The sequence below is a fragment of the Dysidea avara genome, chromosome 9 (assembly GCF_963678975.1).
Source record: "Dysidea avara chromosome 9, odDysAvar1.4, whole genome shotgun sequence".
Lineage (NCBI taxonomy): Eukaryota > Metazoa > Porifera > Demospongiae > Dictyoceratida > Dysideidae > Dysidea > Dysidea avara.
The window spans coordinates 12,136,691-12,151,111 of NC_089280.1; the positions used below are offsets into that span (position 1 = coordinate 12,136,691).

Below are 14,421 nucleotides of genomic sequence, written 5' to 3' on the forward strand. Positions count from 1 at the left end.
TATGTATAGTTTTCAGTAATCATAGCTATGTAGTATGAGCTCATGCACAAGCTACTGATGCACCTAATAAAAACACCACTATTATGAGAGATCTACAAAACAGAGGTAGCTATGCCGGTAAATATAATTATTTATTTTGAATGATTACATACACGTTAAATTACAAAACACGTTTACTTAGATTAAAGCTCTTACCATTGATTATAAGCAGCAAAGTAGCTACTTATTTTGAACTGTGAGCTTTTATAATAATTAGGGCTGAAACGATCATGGTTTCAGTATTGGAGTGCTTTCTATAGTGTTAACGATCGGGTACCCATGAATAGCTATTTGTAGTCATGTCCATATGACATGTTTTATACTAACTTTAAGCAGTTTACAGCTTTTCCAAGTAACAACAATGATACACACACTGTATTAAAGTACTGATGTTAGTGTTCCTGACAAGAAATTATGCAAATCAAACTCTAAAGCCTTCATTAATTGTGTCACTCCCTGACGACAAACTGAATGTATGGGTCAAGTAATCTTATCTCGAGTCATAACCAATTTTACTATCCGAGTACCAAAATCCTTAACGAGTACTTGAGGTTCAGCCCTAATAAGATAATAGGGGTAAACGACACCACGTCTTGGTTGTAAAATTCCCTTCCCCATATCTGCTGGTGTATACATCTCATCTCAATCAAGTCAGTAAATTGCAAACACCTCCGGAGTTATTTGAGTCACAGAACACCTTAACTCATGTAGCTGCTTTTCAATTTCCTTGCCATAGGCATAGCTAATTGTTATAACGCCCGGAACTTAAGCTGAAAATACTATAGCCATGGCTGCTAGCACGTGCAGGTTGCTTCATGCAGTCAGTGAGTAATATTCAGTGTGTTCTTATTGTACAGCTATACTACTATTAGTGTAGGTCTCTGTATAAAGCAGTCAAATGTACTAGTTTTTCATGAATAGTATGTAGCTAGCTACCATCTATGCCGCTACAAAACGGCAAATATAAAACTGACCAACATAAGCTCCAGCACGTCATCATCTCTTCACAATCAATCTGTTGTCAGTGATATTCTATTCTCCCAGTAGCTACGACTCAAGAAACTAAAGACCTGACTCATGAGGTAGTTGCAAAAAAGCGCTTTAAATATATCTACAGTAAGCCGGTGTCTGACTGCCTTAAGTTTACGGAGTAGTATACTAATCGGGCATAGCAAGACCCTTTTCAGTTTCCGACATTGGCAAGCTTCTATTTTTATACGTAGCTACGTCACCCGTATGTGTCCAGAGTATGTGTCCGTAAATTCAGTCGATCAACACAACCCGGGCACTTGTGAGAGACGAGGTGACATCATAAGACATAACTGATTACGAGGGGTGTTTATCCACTCAAAAAAAAATTTAATCATGATCGTTACTTAGCTATTGCCAGTATGAGTGGAATTTTGTTAGGAGTACTGAGCTATGCAATGAACAAATATCTTCTGTCAAAAAGGGAAGCCATACATCACCACACGACATCACTAACACCTGTAAATAAGTAGCAAGAAGCACCTGGCATCATGTGATATCAGTTTAGTCTCGCATGGCCAGTTGCATGCAGACTGCAGCATAATTATAATTCTTATTTCTTCCAGCAGCATAATTCAAAAAAATAATGGTCTATCCATGTGAGACTGAATACCTTTTCTCCATCATGATTACCACATGTACAGCTACACTGTTCTATATTCAGCACTGACATTCATAACACTGCTTGACCCACTAAAATTATTTCAAAATCTTTTCGTTCAAATGTCTGACACAATTATGGTCAATTAAAATTTTCACGATACATTTCTATGGGGAGGCCATAGCATTATAATAGAGCCAAACCACACTTCTTGAGTAAAAATTCACTTTTCATTTTAGGCTTTTTTAGCTGTTTTCAGTATCTTGTACATACTGATACTATAGTCACTCAGCAGAATGTACTACACCAAGTATATCATATATATATGCATTGTGGTGATCTGAATTATGTCATAGTGTGTGCTTATTATATCACACTTTGACACATCATGTTTAGTATTCAGTTGCAAGCCTGCATCACTACCAAAATCCATGATCATGATCAAGTGAGAAGTTCTATCACCATGCATGCATGTATACCAAATATTAGCAGTATAATGAGGATATCCTAGCATTTATTTTGTAACTGTGTAGTTAGTTACTTGTACTATGTATGCACAATGTCCAGATGCACATTGCATGTGCCTTTTTTGTACGCGTGTGGGGAGCACATGCATGATAAGCCTTCTGTGTACCACATGTCTTCGAAAAAAATTGATAATCTAATCCATTGTTGAGTTATTCTTGGCTGTAAATTTGTTGGAAGGGCTTAGAGTTGCTCCGGAGACATTTATGGGCCTTGACTAACCAATACTACCAAGGAAAGATTTTCTCCTAGTATACAGTATACTACCATACCGTATGATGTAGGAAATCAAACATTAACTGAAGCAATTTACAATTGGGTCCATATTTTGCCTTTATGTAACTATGCATCTACTGTAGTAGATGGCGTGTGTCACAGAAAACGCCATAGTACTCTATGTAGTCAAGAGTTGTACTTATTGCGATATCTAGATTGTACGAGCCAGACAGCTGCATCAAATACAAATCTAGCTATAATATGTATTCTAGCATGGACTGTTTACTGCAAAGCAAATTACTGTAGCCATACAACTACTGTACACACTATACTTTGATGTATGTACATACTGTATGATACTCTACAAAGTACTGATCAGTATTAGTACATTACACTGTAGACTACTCATGTTCATGTCAACGTGTAAGACAGATCAAGAATGCCTGCACTGCTACTATACCAGATCTCTGATCTGTTTCATTGTACACTTGCCAATCACAGAAATAAAGCAGTTATACCAATCTGAACTATTCTAGTGTTGTTGCTAATTACTTTCAAAATGAAGACTTTATTTATATAAGTCTGGTTATTACATTGTAGTGGTATATTGTTGCCAGAATTTGTCAGTTTGTGGTTAGAAATAGCCAAAATCGGAATCCACACTGCTTTCATAAACACAAACTCAACTTACTATTATGACAGGAAATGGTGATAAAGATTTTAATGATGTGTGTAACTGTTTGTGGCTATATACTCATCTGATGTGCCAAATGTACTTAACTTGTATGGACCACTACCTTCAAGTACCGGACCAAATGAAAACTCATTCTCTGGTGCATTGAGACTGTTGATGAATACCATCTTAACTGTATAATTACAGAGATTCTGTTTTATATTTGCACATCTGGAAATACTGGCTTTCCCAGACCTACCGTATGCATGTACATAAATAATTGTATGGATATTTCTGCAGCATGATGCATGTATTCTGGTGGTTCTCAATGATCCTAGCAACCTATCGTACTTTTGTACAGATATTATTTAGCTTGTCAAACAATATCCATCTGTGCTGGGCTAATGGTGTGCAAGTCAGACATCATCTACTACTGTACTCTAGTGCATTAGAAATATGAGTGATGATCATTCTGGGCTGCACAGTAGCACTTAGGTAGAGATTTTCTACCAGCAACGTTTTGACTGATTGCATCAAGTAGCAATTATGTATAACATGCACAAATTTGTGACAGAAGCATGTTTCATCTTTCTGTGCTCTGCAACATTCTCTTAAAGCACAACCAGATATGAAATAAAATGTAAAGGAGAAAGATTACTGTGTATTATGCAGTAACAAATAGCAATACCAATAAGCCACTAGATTTACTTTCATACACTGAGGAGTTGTTTCCAAGTACAAAATCATTTCAACAAGTCCACTTTTTGATCATATTTAAAGCAATAGAAAACTGTTGTTGGGTGTTAATTAGAAGGCTGAGGTGTCTGTGATTTTTCTGAATGCACTCCATATGGACACTCCCATCTAACTTACCAAACCCTACAGGCACTGAAATAGTCTAATACAGCACTCAAGCCCACAATATACTCTAATAAAACAGTCAAAGCTGTCCATTGCAGCTATCCATGTATGTGTGTCACTGGTATTGCATCTATAAATTGAAAAACCCTATAAAAAATATTACTGCAAACCTAAATTGACAAGCAATATATACAGGTGATACAGTCATACTTACTGCGATCTCCTTATTTGTCCAATTAGGTATTGTCACCATTATACCAGGAGCCCATGTCCTTGCAATGCTAAAGAGCTCCTGCCATTACATACTTCTTTTATGTAGTTGGGATTTGGGTTTACTGAACTTACATGCACAGCGAATTTTTATCATGTAGGTGATATGATGCATTGGTGAAATTTGTAAACTCTTACTGTCACAGCCAACAAAAGAATCAGACATATAACATAGAGTAAGACTGGCTTGTGGAAATGGAATAAGAGCTCACATTTGGGAGGAGTTTAAGAAACGTTTCAAGATGGCACATATCTGTGAATTCTATGGTGAAACTGTGGGGGAATGCTGGTACAATTAACATTATGGTTAAAGTTGGTGCCATTGAATTCTTTCCTGCTCATTCAAAAATAATACGTATTGCTCCAGACACAAATAGAAATGAACCACTTAGAAATAATAGATTCTCGGTCATTTGTACTCTCAAAATTTTGGAAATGACTGTTCTATTAGAGTAGTTATTTTGAGCACAGGTGTATGTTTTATTAGAGTATTTCAATGAAAAAATGTATGGGAGTCACCTATCTGGTATCTGAACATGCACCATTGCCTGAGAACAAACGAGTTTGGTCCATTGTGTAATGAACCAGGTGAGCTTATAAGCAAAGAAGAGGGTCTGATGACTATACAGGAGTCTCACATGTCATGTAGACACAGAAGAAAGTGTTGAGTATTGTTTTCACAAAAGGTGATACCCTGAAAATGGGTAAACTTTACTCTGCTGACAGATTTGGTGACACATTCTACTGGCATGGTGAAAATGTCTCCACAATAGTTCATAACACCATTGGAACAATATAGATACCCACATAGCATGCTGTGGAAATACCAGGGGCTGAAGGTCATCATGATTTTATTGATAAGCGCAATGATTTAGTTGAACTTATGCTGTCCCTTTGTTTGGACGACTTGTTGTTAAACTAGGCACAACCAAGATCATGAAACGTCACCTTAAAGAAGAAGCAGTACTTAATGTGTGGTGGTGGTCCAGTATACTTCCTGGACCCCATCAGCAAGGTGCATGCTCCTTTAACAGATGATATTTATATATGATTTCTGATGATGATAATGACATGCATAAAATATTTATTGTATATTTTTATTGCTTCTACACGTCTACATTTCTGCACAGTTTAGTTTTGTATTCATAATTTACTTTATATGGATGATCAAATTTTGTGAATGAAATTTATTTTATGCTTAGAATGTTTTTGATGGTTAATGTCAACTGTTGACTTTTACATCAACATATAAATTAATGGATGATGGTAGATGTCTATGACTATAGTTTTTGGGGCCTAGCCAGATAACTAGACCATGCTAATTTGTACATACCATGAGTTAAGTTGTGATCAATACCCTACTACTGTATGGGGTTATGTGGGTGTGAGGTTCAATTTTTTTGTGAAAATTGCAAATCAAAACTTACCTGCACAAAAATTTCTGATGGCAGACTGAATTCTTACATTTTTCAGCGAACAGTCCACAGATGTGGAGAAATTGTTTGTGTCTTGCAAATTTCAGCTGGAGGATGTTTTAGTAAAAATTTGGACCTCACAACAATAACTGGCTGTACGGTACAGTATTAACTCTTGCTGTGTTCATGATACATAAATGGTCCATTGTGTGGTATAAATGGTAGCACCCCAGACAGCGTTTCAGCCAGTATTGCATGTGCCCCATATACCACCTCTTTACACACAATGTAGTGTTGCCTCTTCAATGTGTATGCATAATGTATTGGAAAACCACAATGTTATATGTCATCATCTAAGAGAGGGTATTCACATCTACAAATACAAAATAATGACAAATTATGAAGTTTGTGAAAACATTACAACTACATATATACACTGTATGCAATACAGAAGCCATAATAAAAAGTACATAGAAACCAATTAACAAGAGAAACCATTCCAAGGTAATTTTTTACCATATTAGGATAAACAGTGCCTAAGGCTTCATTTGTGTATTCTCTATTGATCCAACATCCTGTGACTGCACTGAGTTGATAGTAAGGCCATATCAATTCAGCAAAGTGTGACATCAAGATCAGGGAGGCAATCTCTGTTATGTTTAAATAAACTCTTCTGTTACGGGATGTCATGTAATGTGATATTTTGGGTGGTAGTATCATTGCTAGCTAGTTCATAGTGCTGACAATTGGCAAGAATAATTTTGACAAACAGGACATCATTTCACATACTTTTTTCTTTAGCAACATCAAATAATATGGTGCTTTACAGCAGATGGTTACTATCATTAGACAACTGCCAGGTGAGATTTACATTGCACTTAGAAATGAACTTTTAATCTGTGATGGAGATTAATGTGCTGATAAATCCATACAATATTCTATCACTTTATCGTCTAGAGCGTTCTTGAATACCTGAACACCATAATTAATTAACAGTGTGTATTGTGTGTCATTGTACAAGAGTTGTGGAGCAACAATTTTTTTGTAACATTTTATAGCTGTCAAATGTGCCAAGTACAGTTCATACTGATATACAGGATAAGAAACTGTAACATCACACACCACACACATCCAGTTCTTCTCCACAAAGTTTTTATACCTATCCTAGCTAGCTCTCACAAATGATGTTGAAAGCAAGGAAGGCTTTTACACACACAAAAACTTGATTCCAATATGAATACTCTCCCATCATCATTGCTTTTAGACTTCACTATGATATTCAAGTTATGAACAACTCATTTTAAAATGCATCTTTTTTTTTTTGTCCTGCAATGGTGTACACATCTATGCCAAGATTCAACAGGACCATTTCTATAGGTGACCTGGGACAGACTATGAATGAAAGTTGACTACAGCATCCAGAGGGTGTCACATATGCATACACTATAATAGTGACTAAGGTTAACGTCTTGACTGCATGAACACTGTGTGTGACCTCTGACTCAAAAATGTCTTTTCCAAATGTTTGATTTGTGACTTGACAATATTATCACCTGTGTCATTTCAAACTTTCGTGATTAACCGTTGACCTGACACAATTTAGTGGTGTTAACTGTTGACCACAGTTCAAGAAGGTATCACATAGCTATGCACTATAGGTAGATCTGTGGGCGTGGTCACTGAAATTTTGCTGTAGATTTGATTTACTGTTTATCCTCTACGTAATCAGCATAAACCGTTCTTCCTTACCAGAGCAACTGAATACATATACAATAACACAAAGAACAAAGCAGAAACATATAGAAAAAGTACATTAGTTCTAAAAAATAACAACTACACTACACATAAATACAAGCAGGACACATACAAATTTAACACTTGTAATTACTTAAGTGCACAGATTTAGCAATATAGGACAAGTTAATTTTAAGTTACTAGAAAATGCTATTAAATTGATTGAATTCCAATCAGTAGAGGCAAGAGTTAATCTTATTATTAACTCTTGGTAGAGGCATGCATTACAACAAAAATACTTCCTAGTTCTAGAGAGCTTAGAACTACTAGGGTTCGCAAAATACTCACCACAGCGCATGTTGCACAAGTGCTGATGTCTCAAGACAATTGGAGGATAAACATAGCAGAGACAAATTGTAATTGCATAGTGTCAGGAACAGATAGCCAGTTCAACTCTCTATGATGTGGACACACATGATTAAAATTATGTAAAGATTTAGTTAGGCGGACAGCACAACTTTGCAATTGCTGTAAACAAGCAACTTGATCCTTCCTCAAGAGGACCCCATGCTGGCAATGCGTAAACTATTCTCAAAGAGAATAACTATTCTAGATCCTTTTCCCGAGTGTGACCTGTGACTTAGCAATGATATTTCAGTACTAATTTTTACCCTTAACCATTGTAAAGCCTTAATAAAGTAAATTGGCACAAACTTGGTGGCCTCGACCCTTGACTTAGAGATTGACCGCAGTCGCAAATCTACCTATGGTGAGTGCCTGTGTGTCACCCCCTTGTGGGTTGCCACAGTGAATGGGAATGCCTGTGCGGTTGCCACAGTTACCGGCTGGTTTTCCATTTAATGCAATGCAATAAGTTGGACAACCAAGTGTAAGCTTGGCAGCATACAAATCTACTTACCATCTCTCGCTGTGGCCAGAACTGTGGCCTTCTCGAACTTCCTTCATAAGATCACTATGGAATGGTGCGCATAGATTAGAGTTGTAATAGAATCACGTGGTCCTAAAGCAATATAAAGAAAAGTTTACGGTACGTACTCACGATCGCTCACGATAGATGGAGGGTATAGAGAAACTGGACATTTGTATTGATATCACCTCCGATATCATCTGTCCCTGGTAAGTAAGTACATTATATAGTTAGTGCAACCAGTTTGTGCCAGTTGCCACTCCCTGCTGCCCTGTATGCTGCTGATCAGCCTCTCGCGTTGTCCGCTCGTCTTTAATGTGATTGTGCACGGTTGCCCCACTTTGTGTTAGAAGTATGTAGTGTACTCTGGCTTGTGTTATTTGTTGTCAAGCCAGTGTTATTTGTACGCTATGGATATCACTGTATTGCTTTGATAACTGTGTAGTATGGTTTGTGGTTTGAATGTATGAAAGCAAAGCCATAAGATTTTTACAATAAGCTAATGTTGCTATGGTTATGCATGTCTTGCATAAGTAATCATGTAGTGATGTGTAGTGATGAGCTACATGTACCTGTATATATAGTTTTGTTTCCTTTGTGTAATGTTTGAATGCTTCATTAAGATTAGCAATGAATAAACACCAATCCCTCTGAATAAACATCTTTCAATAGTTACTGTACAATGCTGCATCAGTAGTTACAGTTGTTATTAATAACCGCAGTGTTATGATTTACAAACTTTCAAGTAGCTAGTAGCCCAGCTCTCAGTGATCCAATATTTGTTACACAGTGTACTTCTTATTCCATTATGGCTAACTGGCTGACCATTAAGTTATCAGTTATGAAGTATAGTGCCATGCATACCTGCGTATAGCTAACCTGAATACTGCACACAAATGTAGGGGAATTATAGCACTGTGAACTGTTGTAGGTAGGATATGTGATAGTGTTATGAGCATGCTAAGTGGAAGGAAAGAAGCCAGAGTGCTATTTGTACTGGTTGTAATTGTGTGGCATATTTTTAGGATACCCTTCCTGGAAACCAAATTCCTGAGATCTGTTGTAAAATTCCTACAATCAAATCACTTTCACATAGCACCCACAGTCTCTCTCTCTCTCGCAATCAAAAGGCTACAAATTGATACATACCACCTAAAGAGCCTATACATAGAGTGAGCTAACTGGTAATTATAACAATGTAAGTTTACAACCACAAGTCAACACCAGTTCCTTGTTAGAATCATTTTCACCTGCTTTGAAGTATCTTACCAATGGTTGCTATGTGTTTCCTCTCCCTGTGTGTGTTACCCTATACGTGGCAAACACGATCATAAAGAGTTGGAATTGTCTTGTCAGTTTTAGTCTACAGACTCTACACATACGTTCTGGCAGTTGCACATCATCTATTGTTAAAAGTGTGGAGAAAATATGGATTTTAAAATTTAGAAAGCCTTTTGACTGCAATACAGCACTATGTACAGAAAAAACAATGAAGTAATGTATTCAAAGTTTGTAAGTACCTTGCTAAAGAAAGCTGTGAGACAAGAAACTGTAACTACATGTAGTATTGACAACATAGTGGTGATAAAAAGGAGACCTTGCAATGTTTCTTTGTTAAAGTTATATAGCAACGAAATAAAACGAACTACATATTAACATCTTGTGAACTTCAGTAACGTGTGATTATCTTCAAGTTTATTTGCCATAATAAGAGTATGCAATATCGGCAACTTTGGGAGTTTGTAAAAGGTGGAATAAGGAATAGCGGAATAACTCGCATCACAACGAACGGGCATTTATATGGCTTATGCAATGTTAGGGTGATTGTACTGTTACAGCTGTGAACTCATCCCTCGTAGATATCCTTACAATGTAGGGTGATTGCGTGTACTGTTACAGCTGTGAACTACACTGCTTCGTCACTCAGTGTCCTAGCGAAATGATTACTATACGCTCTTACTACTACTGTATGTAGCTAAGCTAGAATATACAGTAGTTAGCTATTAGTTTCGTTTTCGAGCCTTCATCCTTCCAGTGGAGGGATGAAACAAAACGACTGCCACGCCCCCTTTGCTCATGACGTTGGTACCATACTTAACATACAGTACCCGCTTACGAAGTGCAAAATTACATTTGATTATAGCTCTTACTAGCTACTACTGTATGTAAAGTATGGTACCAATGTCGCAAGCAAAAGGGGTGTGACAGCCGTTAAGGATGAAGACTTAAAACGAAACTAATAGCTAACTACTGTATATTCTAGCTGTGCTAGCGCAATGATACTTAGCTACATACAGTAGTAGTAGTAAGAGCATATAATAATCACTTCGCTAGGACGGCTATGAGCGACGAAGCAGTGTAGTTCACAACTGTAACAGTACACGCAATCGCCCTAACATTGCAAGGATATCTACGAGGGATGAGTTCACAGCTGTAACAGTACAATCACCCTAACATTGCATAAGCCATATAAATGCCTGTTCGTTGTGATGCGAGTTATTCCGTTATTCCGCTATTCCTTATTCCGCCTTTTACAAACTCCCGGTAACTTTTGAGTCACCAAAGCCTAAAAGGCTGCTGTTAAGAGCTATGTAGTCATTCATCAGATGGTGTAAATAGACCAGTTATGTTAAGAGTCCTGTGTAATGTGCAGACCATGCAATGAATCATGGATGTTGGAGCAGGGGTAAAAATGGGGATCAACTTTGACAGTGAAAGTTACACAGTGAAGTTTGAAGGAAGCCATCCTGGGGGTTAGGGGAATACTCCCAGAAATAATCCTAGAAGCTCAGAGATAGCTGTGTTACTACAGTAAATTAAGTAGCTACAGAATGACTGCTCTATTAGGTGGTTGACTACTCCATTTTTTGTTACAAATGTTCACCAAATTAATAAAACTATTATAATAAAACTTGGGAGTACGGTTTCCAGTCTATATGGGATGATCACTGGGATAACGCTCCTACCTCCACAACGTCCATCACTATTTTTTTGAGGATATAGGCTTCCACGTGACAAGAGTTGCCTCTCTTTATGTAAGCTTCTTCTCCTCAGTGTAATGTTGTCAATTACACTACATCGTTTAAATCATTTTGAAGTGTTTGTTGTCATTTGTATGTTTACAGAACTTAACAGCATGCTTCTTTATTGCTTCACCAGTTCATAAGATCCTGATGCTATGGTGTATCATTTAATTTGCTGCAGGTGTTGGGTTGGCAAACGAAAACTTGATACTGCATGTGAGCAAGTAAAGGATATCTTCAACTTCAAGATACGATGGAAACCATACCTGCTGAGCCCCAACACTCCTGAGGAAGGGGTCCCTTATGTTGACCACATCAGATACAAGTATGGTGAAGCAGCAGCCAAAGCTGCTTTTGAGGGGACGTCACCCTTGTATGAGGCTGCCTCATCAGTGGTAAGTTTGTATCTTGTCATGCAATTCTTTGGAAGATGACATGTGACATTATACAATGGGCATATAGCACATTGTTGTATTGTGCTGGTACTTTTAAGGATTAAGTGTTTAAAAGGTTGCTGTAAAGACCTGGGATTTTCTTTACCTAGCTTGATATCATGCATATGCAGTGTGTGTTATAGCTAAAGCTGTGTTGAATTTCTTTGCAGCTGAAAGATGCCTTAATATTTATAGTCTGCATCATTGATTACACCCAACAGCAGCTCTCTCTTGGCTGAAGATACAGCTTTAGGTAACATTCTAGGTACAAGAAATGGAAGAAAATGACCATTGGGATAAAGTCATGGATTCTTCTTTAAAACAATTGTCAAGATACTCCAATAGAGCATTCATACCGGTTCTAATGGCACTCCCTTCCCTAAGGAAAACCTAGCCAGATGCCATAAAACAAAATCATACTGGGAGAGTCCTATTTGTCTTGTTGCAAAAACACACAAAGTGGGGCTCCATCATCCAACCTGAGCCCACTTCTCCATTTTGTCTGAGCCCTTTGATGCCACAACTGGATGATTGAATGATTGCAAATGACAGGTAGGATCGGACAAACTACAGTGTGTCAGACATTGACCACCGCACTTGATAGCCTAGCATGTGAAAAGTCTCTTAGGAAGCCTCACAATGTAGCAGGCCGGTTGTAGTTACTATGAACCTTAACTATAAACATTTTAGAGCAACATGACTGCTCTATTAGAGTAGTTCAATTGTTGTAGTGAAAATATCCTGCTTTGGAGTATTTCAGTGCATGGTGAGGTCTTATTAGAGCCATTTCCCATCATTATTTTCCCATTCCACTTTCCCTACTTCAAAATCTGCTTACAGGTTTTGAAGTAGGCAATCTGCTTATATGCCTTAGCATGCAACATTATCTTGCTTTGGATTGCAGTACGTAGCTTTGGGGTAAGAACACATTGGATGGTGTCATTCTAGTGGGATGCTAGGGCATATAACACAAGGTCATTGCCCTGTAGAAGTGACTCAAGTACATCTAACAATGGTACCATATAAAACCCAGTGTTATGAACACACTACAAGAGAGGTGCATAAGCTTTGATAGTACAAGGCATTATACTGTCAAGTCCACTATTTTTTTACCAGCAAAACTCTTCAAAAATGAGTATACCAAAATCAGCATTACGCTTGGTACTTCTGTAAGTTAAAATGCTAGATGTGGTGTTATCTTGATACACTAAGACTCTTCTTCATTTTTCACCCTGTGAAATATGATTTTACTTTTGGGACACAATCTACTTTGGGGGATCCCCTACTATACAATAATACCATATTGTGTGAGATCCCTACTATATATGAGTTCCTAAGCACATTGTTCAGTGACTACACACTTGTTTCTTATGCATACTGGCGAACAGAAGTTCCAATATGAGGTGCAGCTATAAAAGAAAAGAAATAATGGTACAAAATTTCATGGTAAATGGCTACCTTCCTTACTAAGTGAAATGGTCTTCTGCGGCATGCTCCACTTGAAGAATTTGCACAAAAAAAACCGGACTCCAACATGTGGTGACCGCAAATCACAGAATGTCAATAATACTTATGATAAGCTTTTTGTTAGGCACATGTACTTAACAATATTATTATGTTATTTTTGTGAACTTTTGTTAAAACAGATGTGCCTAACAACCAGACTGTGTGGTAGTGCTGCTTATAATGAACAGGTACAGGGAACCCCTCTATTAACAGAAAATTTGGCACCCAGAGTTTTAACCCTATATTTGCTGTAATGATACCCTTTCAGAGATAGCAACTTATGGAGCTAGAGCTGTAGGGACTTACTATGGGGGTGTTCCTCAGTTTAGAGAGTTGTTCCACTGTACTAGTATGGCCTGTCTCTTAAGCCACATAGTTAACTGCATATGTACATAATTTGTGTACTGTTTTATTAGGGAATCAAGTTTGATCGTACTAGAAAAGTTGTTATAACAAAGAAGGCTCATTTGCTACTGGAATATGCTTTTGAACAAGGCAAACAGCATGAGCTACAAGAAGTTATATTTAGAACTTACTTTCAAGATGGTCAAAACATTTATTCAGATTCAGTTCTGGAAAAATGTGTGGCAGAGGTAGGAATGGATCCCACTGTTGTTAAAACTGTGCTAAGAGATTCCAGAGCTTCTGATCATTATGATAAAGCCATCGAAGAAGCATTTCAAAGAGGTATACATGTTCACAATTGAGAAAGTCCATATTTATGTACTTAATTTTAACACAGATGTCAATGGAGTCCCTTATTTTGAGATTTACTTGGCCTCTAACCCTCTGATAAGACAGCAGTTTTCTGGAGCCCAGTCACCTGAGACATTTATACATGTATTCAACAGAGTGCGGCTGGTTGCTAAAGTCTAAACACATCCATAAGTAGCATTTTTAATATATGCATACATGACGACTTTTTGTACATTTGATATCGATTTTGTATCCTGTGATGTAATTATAGATCACACATTTATGCTAGATTATTACTGTGGTTATGTATACCACGTTTCATGACCCCGAAATTAGTTCTTTGGTTTTACAATAGGTTTATAAATCATAGTAACAGTAGTTGACTGTTGTGTTGTAGTGGTACAGGACTGAATGGTCACATACCTGATTTACATGCCAGATTAATATTTTCAGATTATTATGATCAGTAGC

General features: G+C 37.3%; 2 protein-coding genes across 4 annotated transcripts in view; one reads left to right on the top strand and one right to left on the bottom strand.

The window, feature by feature from the left end:
- LOC136267820 (uncharacterized) overlaps positions 1–14,421 on the bottom strand; it is a 40,185-nt gene that overhangs the window by 24,050 nt on the left and 1,714 nt on the right. Inside the window, exon 1 of one of the 2 annotated variants that reach the window (XM_066063000.1) lies at positions 1,014–1,156. The exons of the other annotated variant lie outside the window; for it this stretch is intronic. Coding sequence (XP_065919072.1) covers positions 1,014–1,039 — 26 coding nt within the window. The 5' untranslated portion in view covers positions 1,040–1,156. Of the gene's footprint in view, positions 1–1,013; positions 1,157–14,421 lie in introns of those variants that run through there. 2 annotated transcript variants of the gene reach the window in all.
- On the top strand, positions 8,344–14,251 carry LOC136267824 (uncharacterized protein YwbO-like). Of its 2 annotated transcripts, XM_066063006.1 has the most exons (5): positions 8,344–8,500; positions 11,496–11,709; positions 13,395–13,442; positions 13,671–13,941; positions 13,997–14,251. In XM_066063006.1, the coding sequence occupies exons 1-5, from the start codon at positions 8,439–8,441 to the stop codon at positions 14,128–14,130; spliced, it is 729 nt and encodes a 242-aa protein (XP_065919078.1). In that variant the 5' UTR covers positions 8,344–8,438; the 3' UTR covers positions 14,131–14,251. The 2 variants fall into 2 exon arrangements, with proteins under 2 accessions (XP_065919078.1, XP_065919079.1); XM_066063007.1 differs by lacking the exon at positions 13,395–13,442.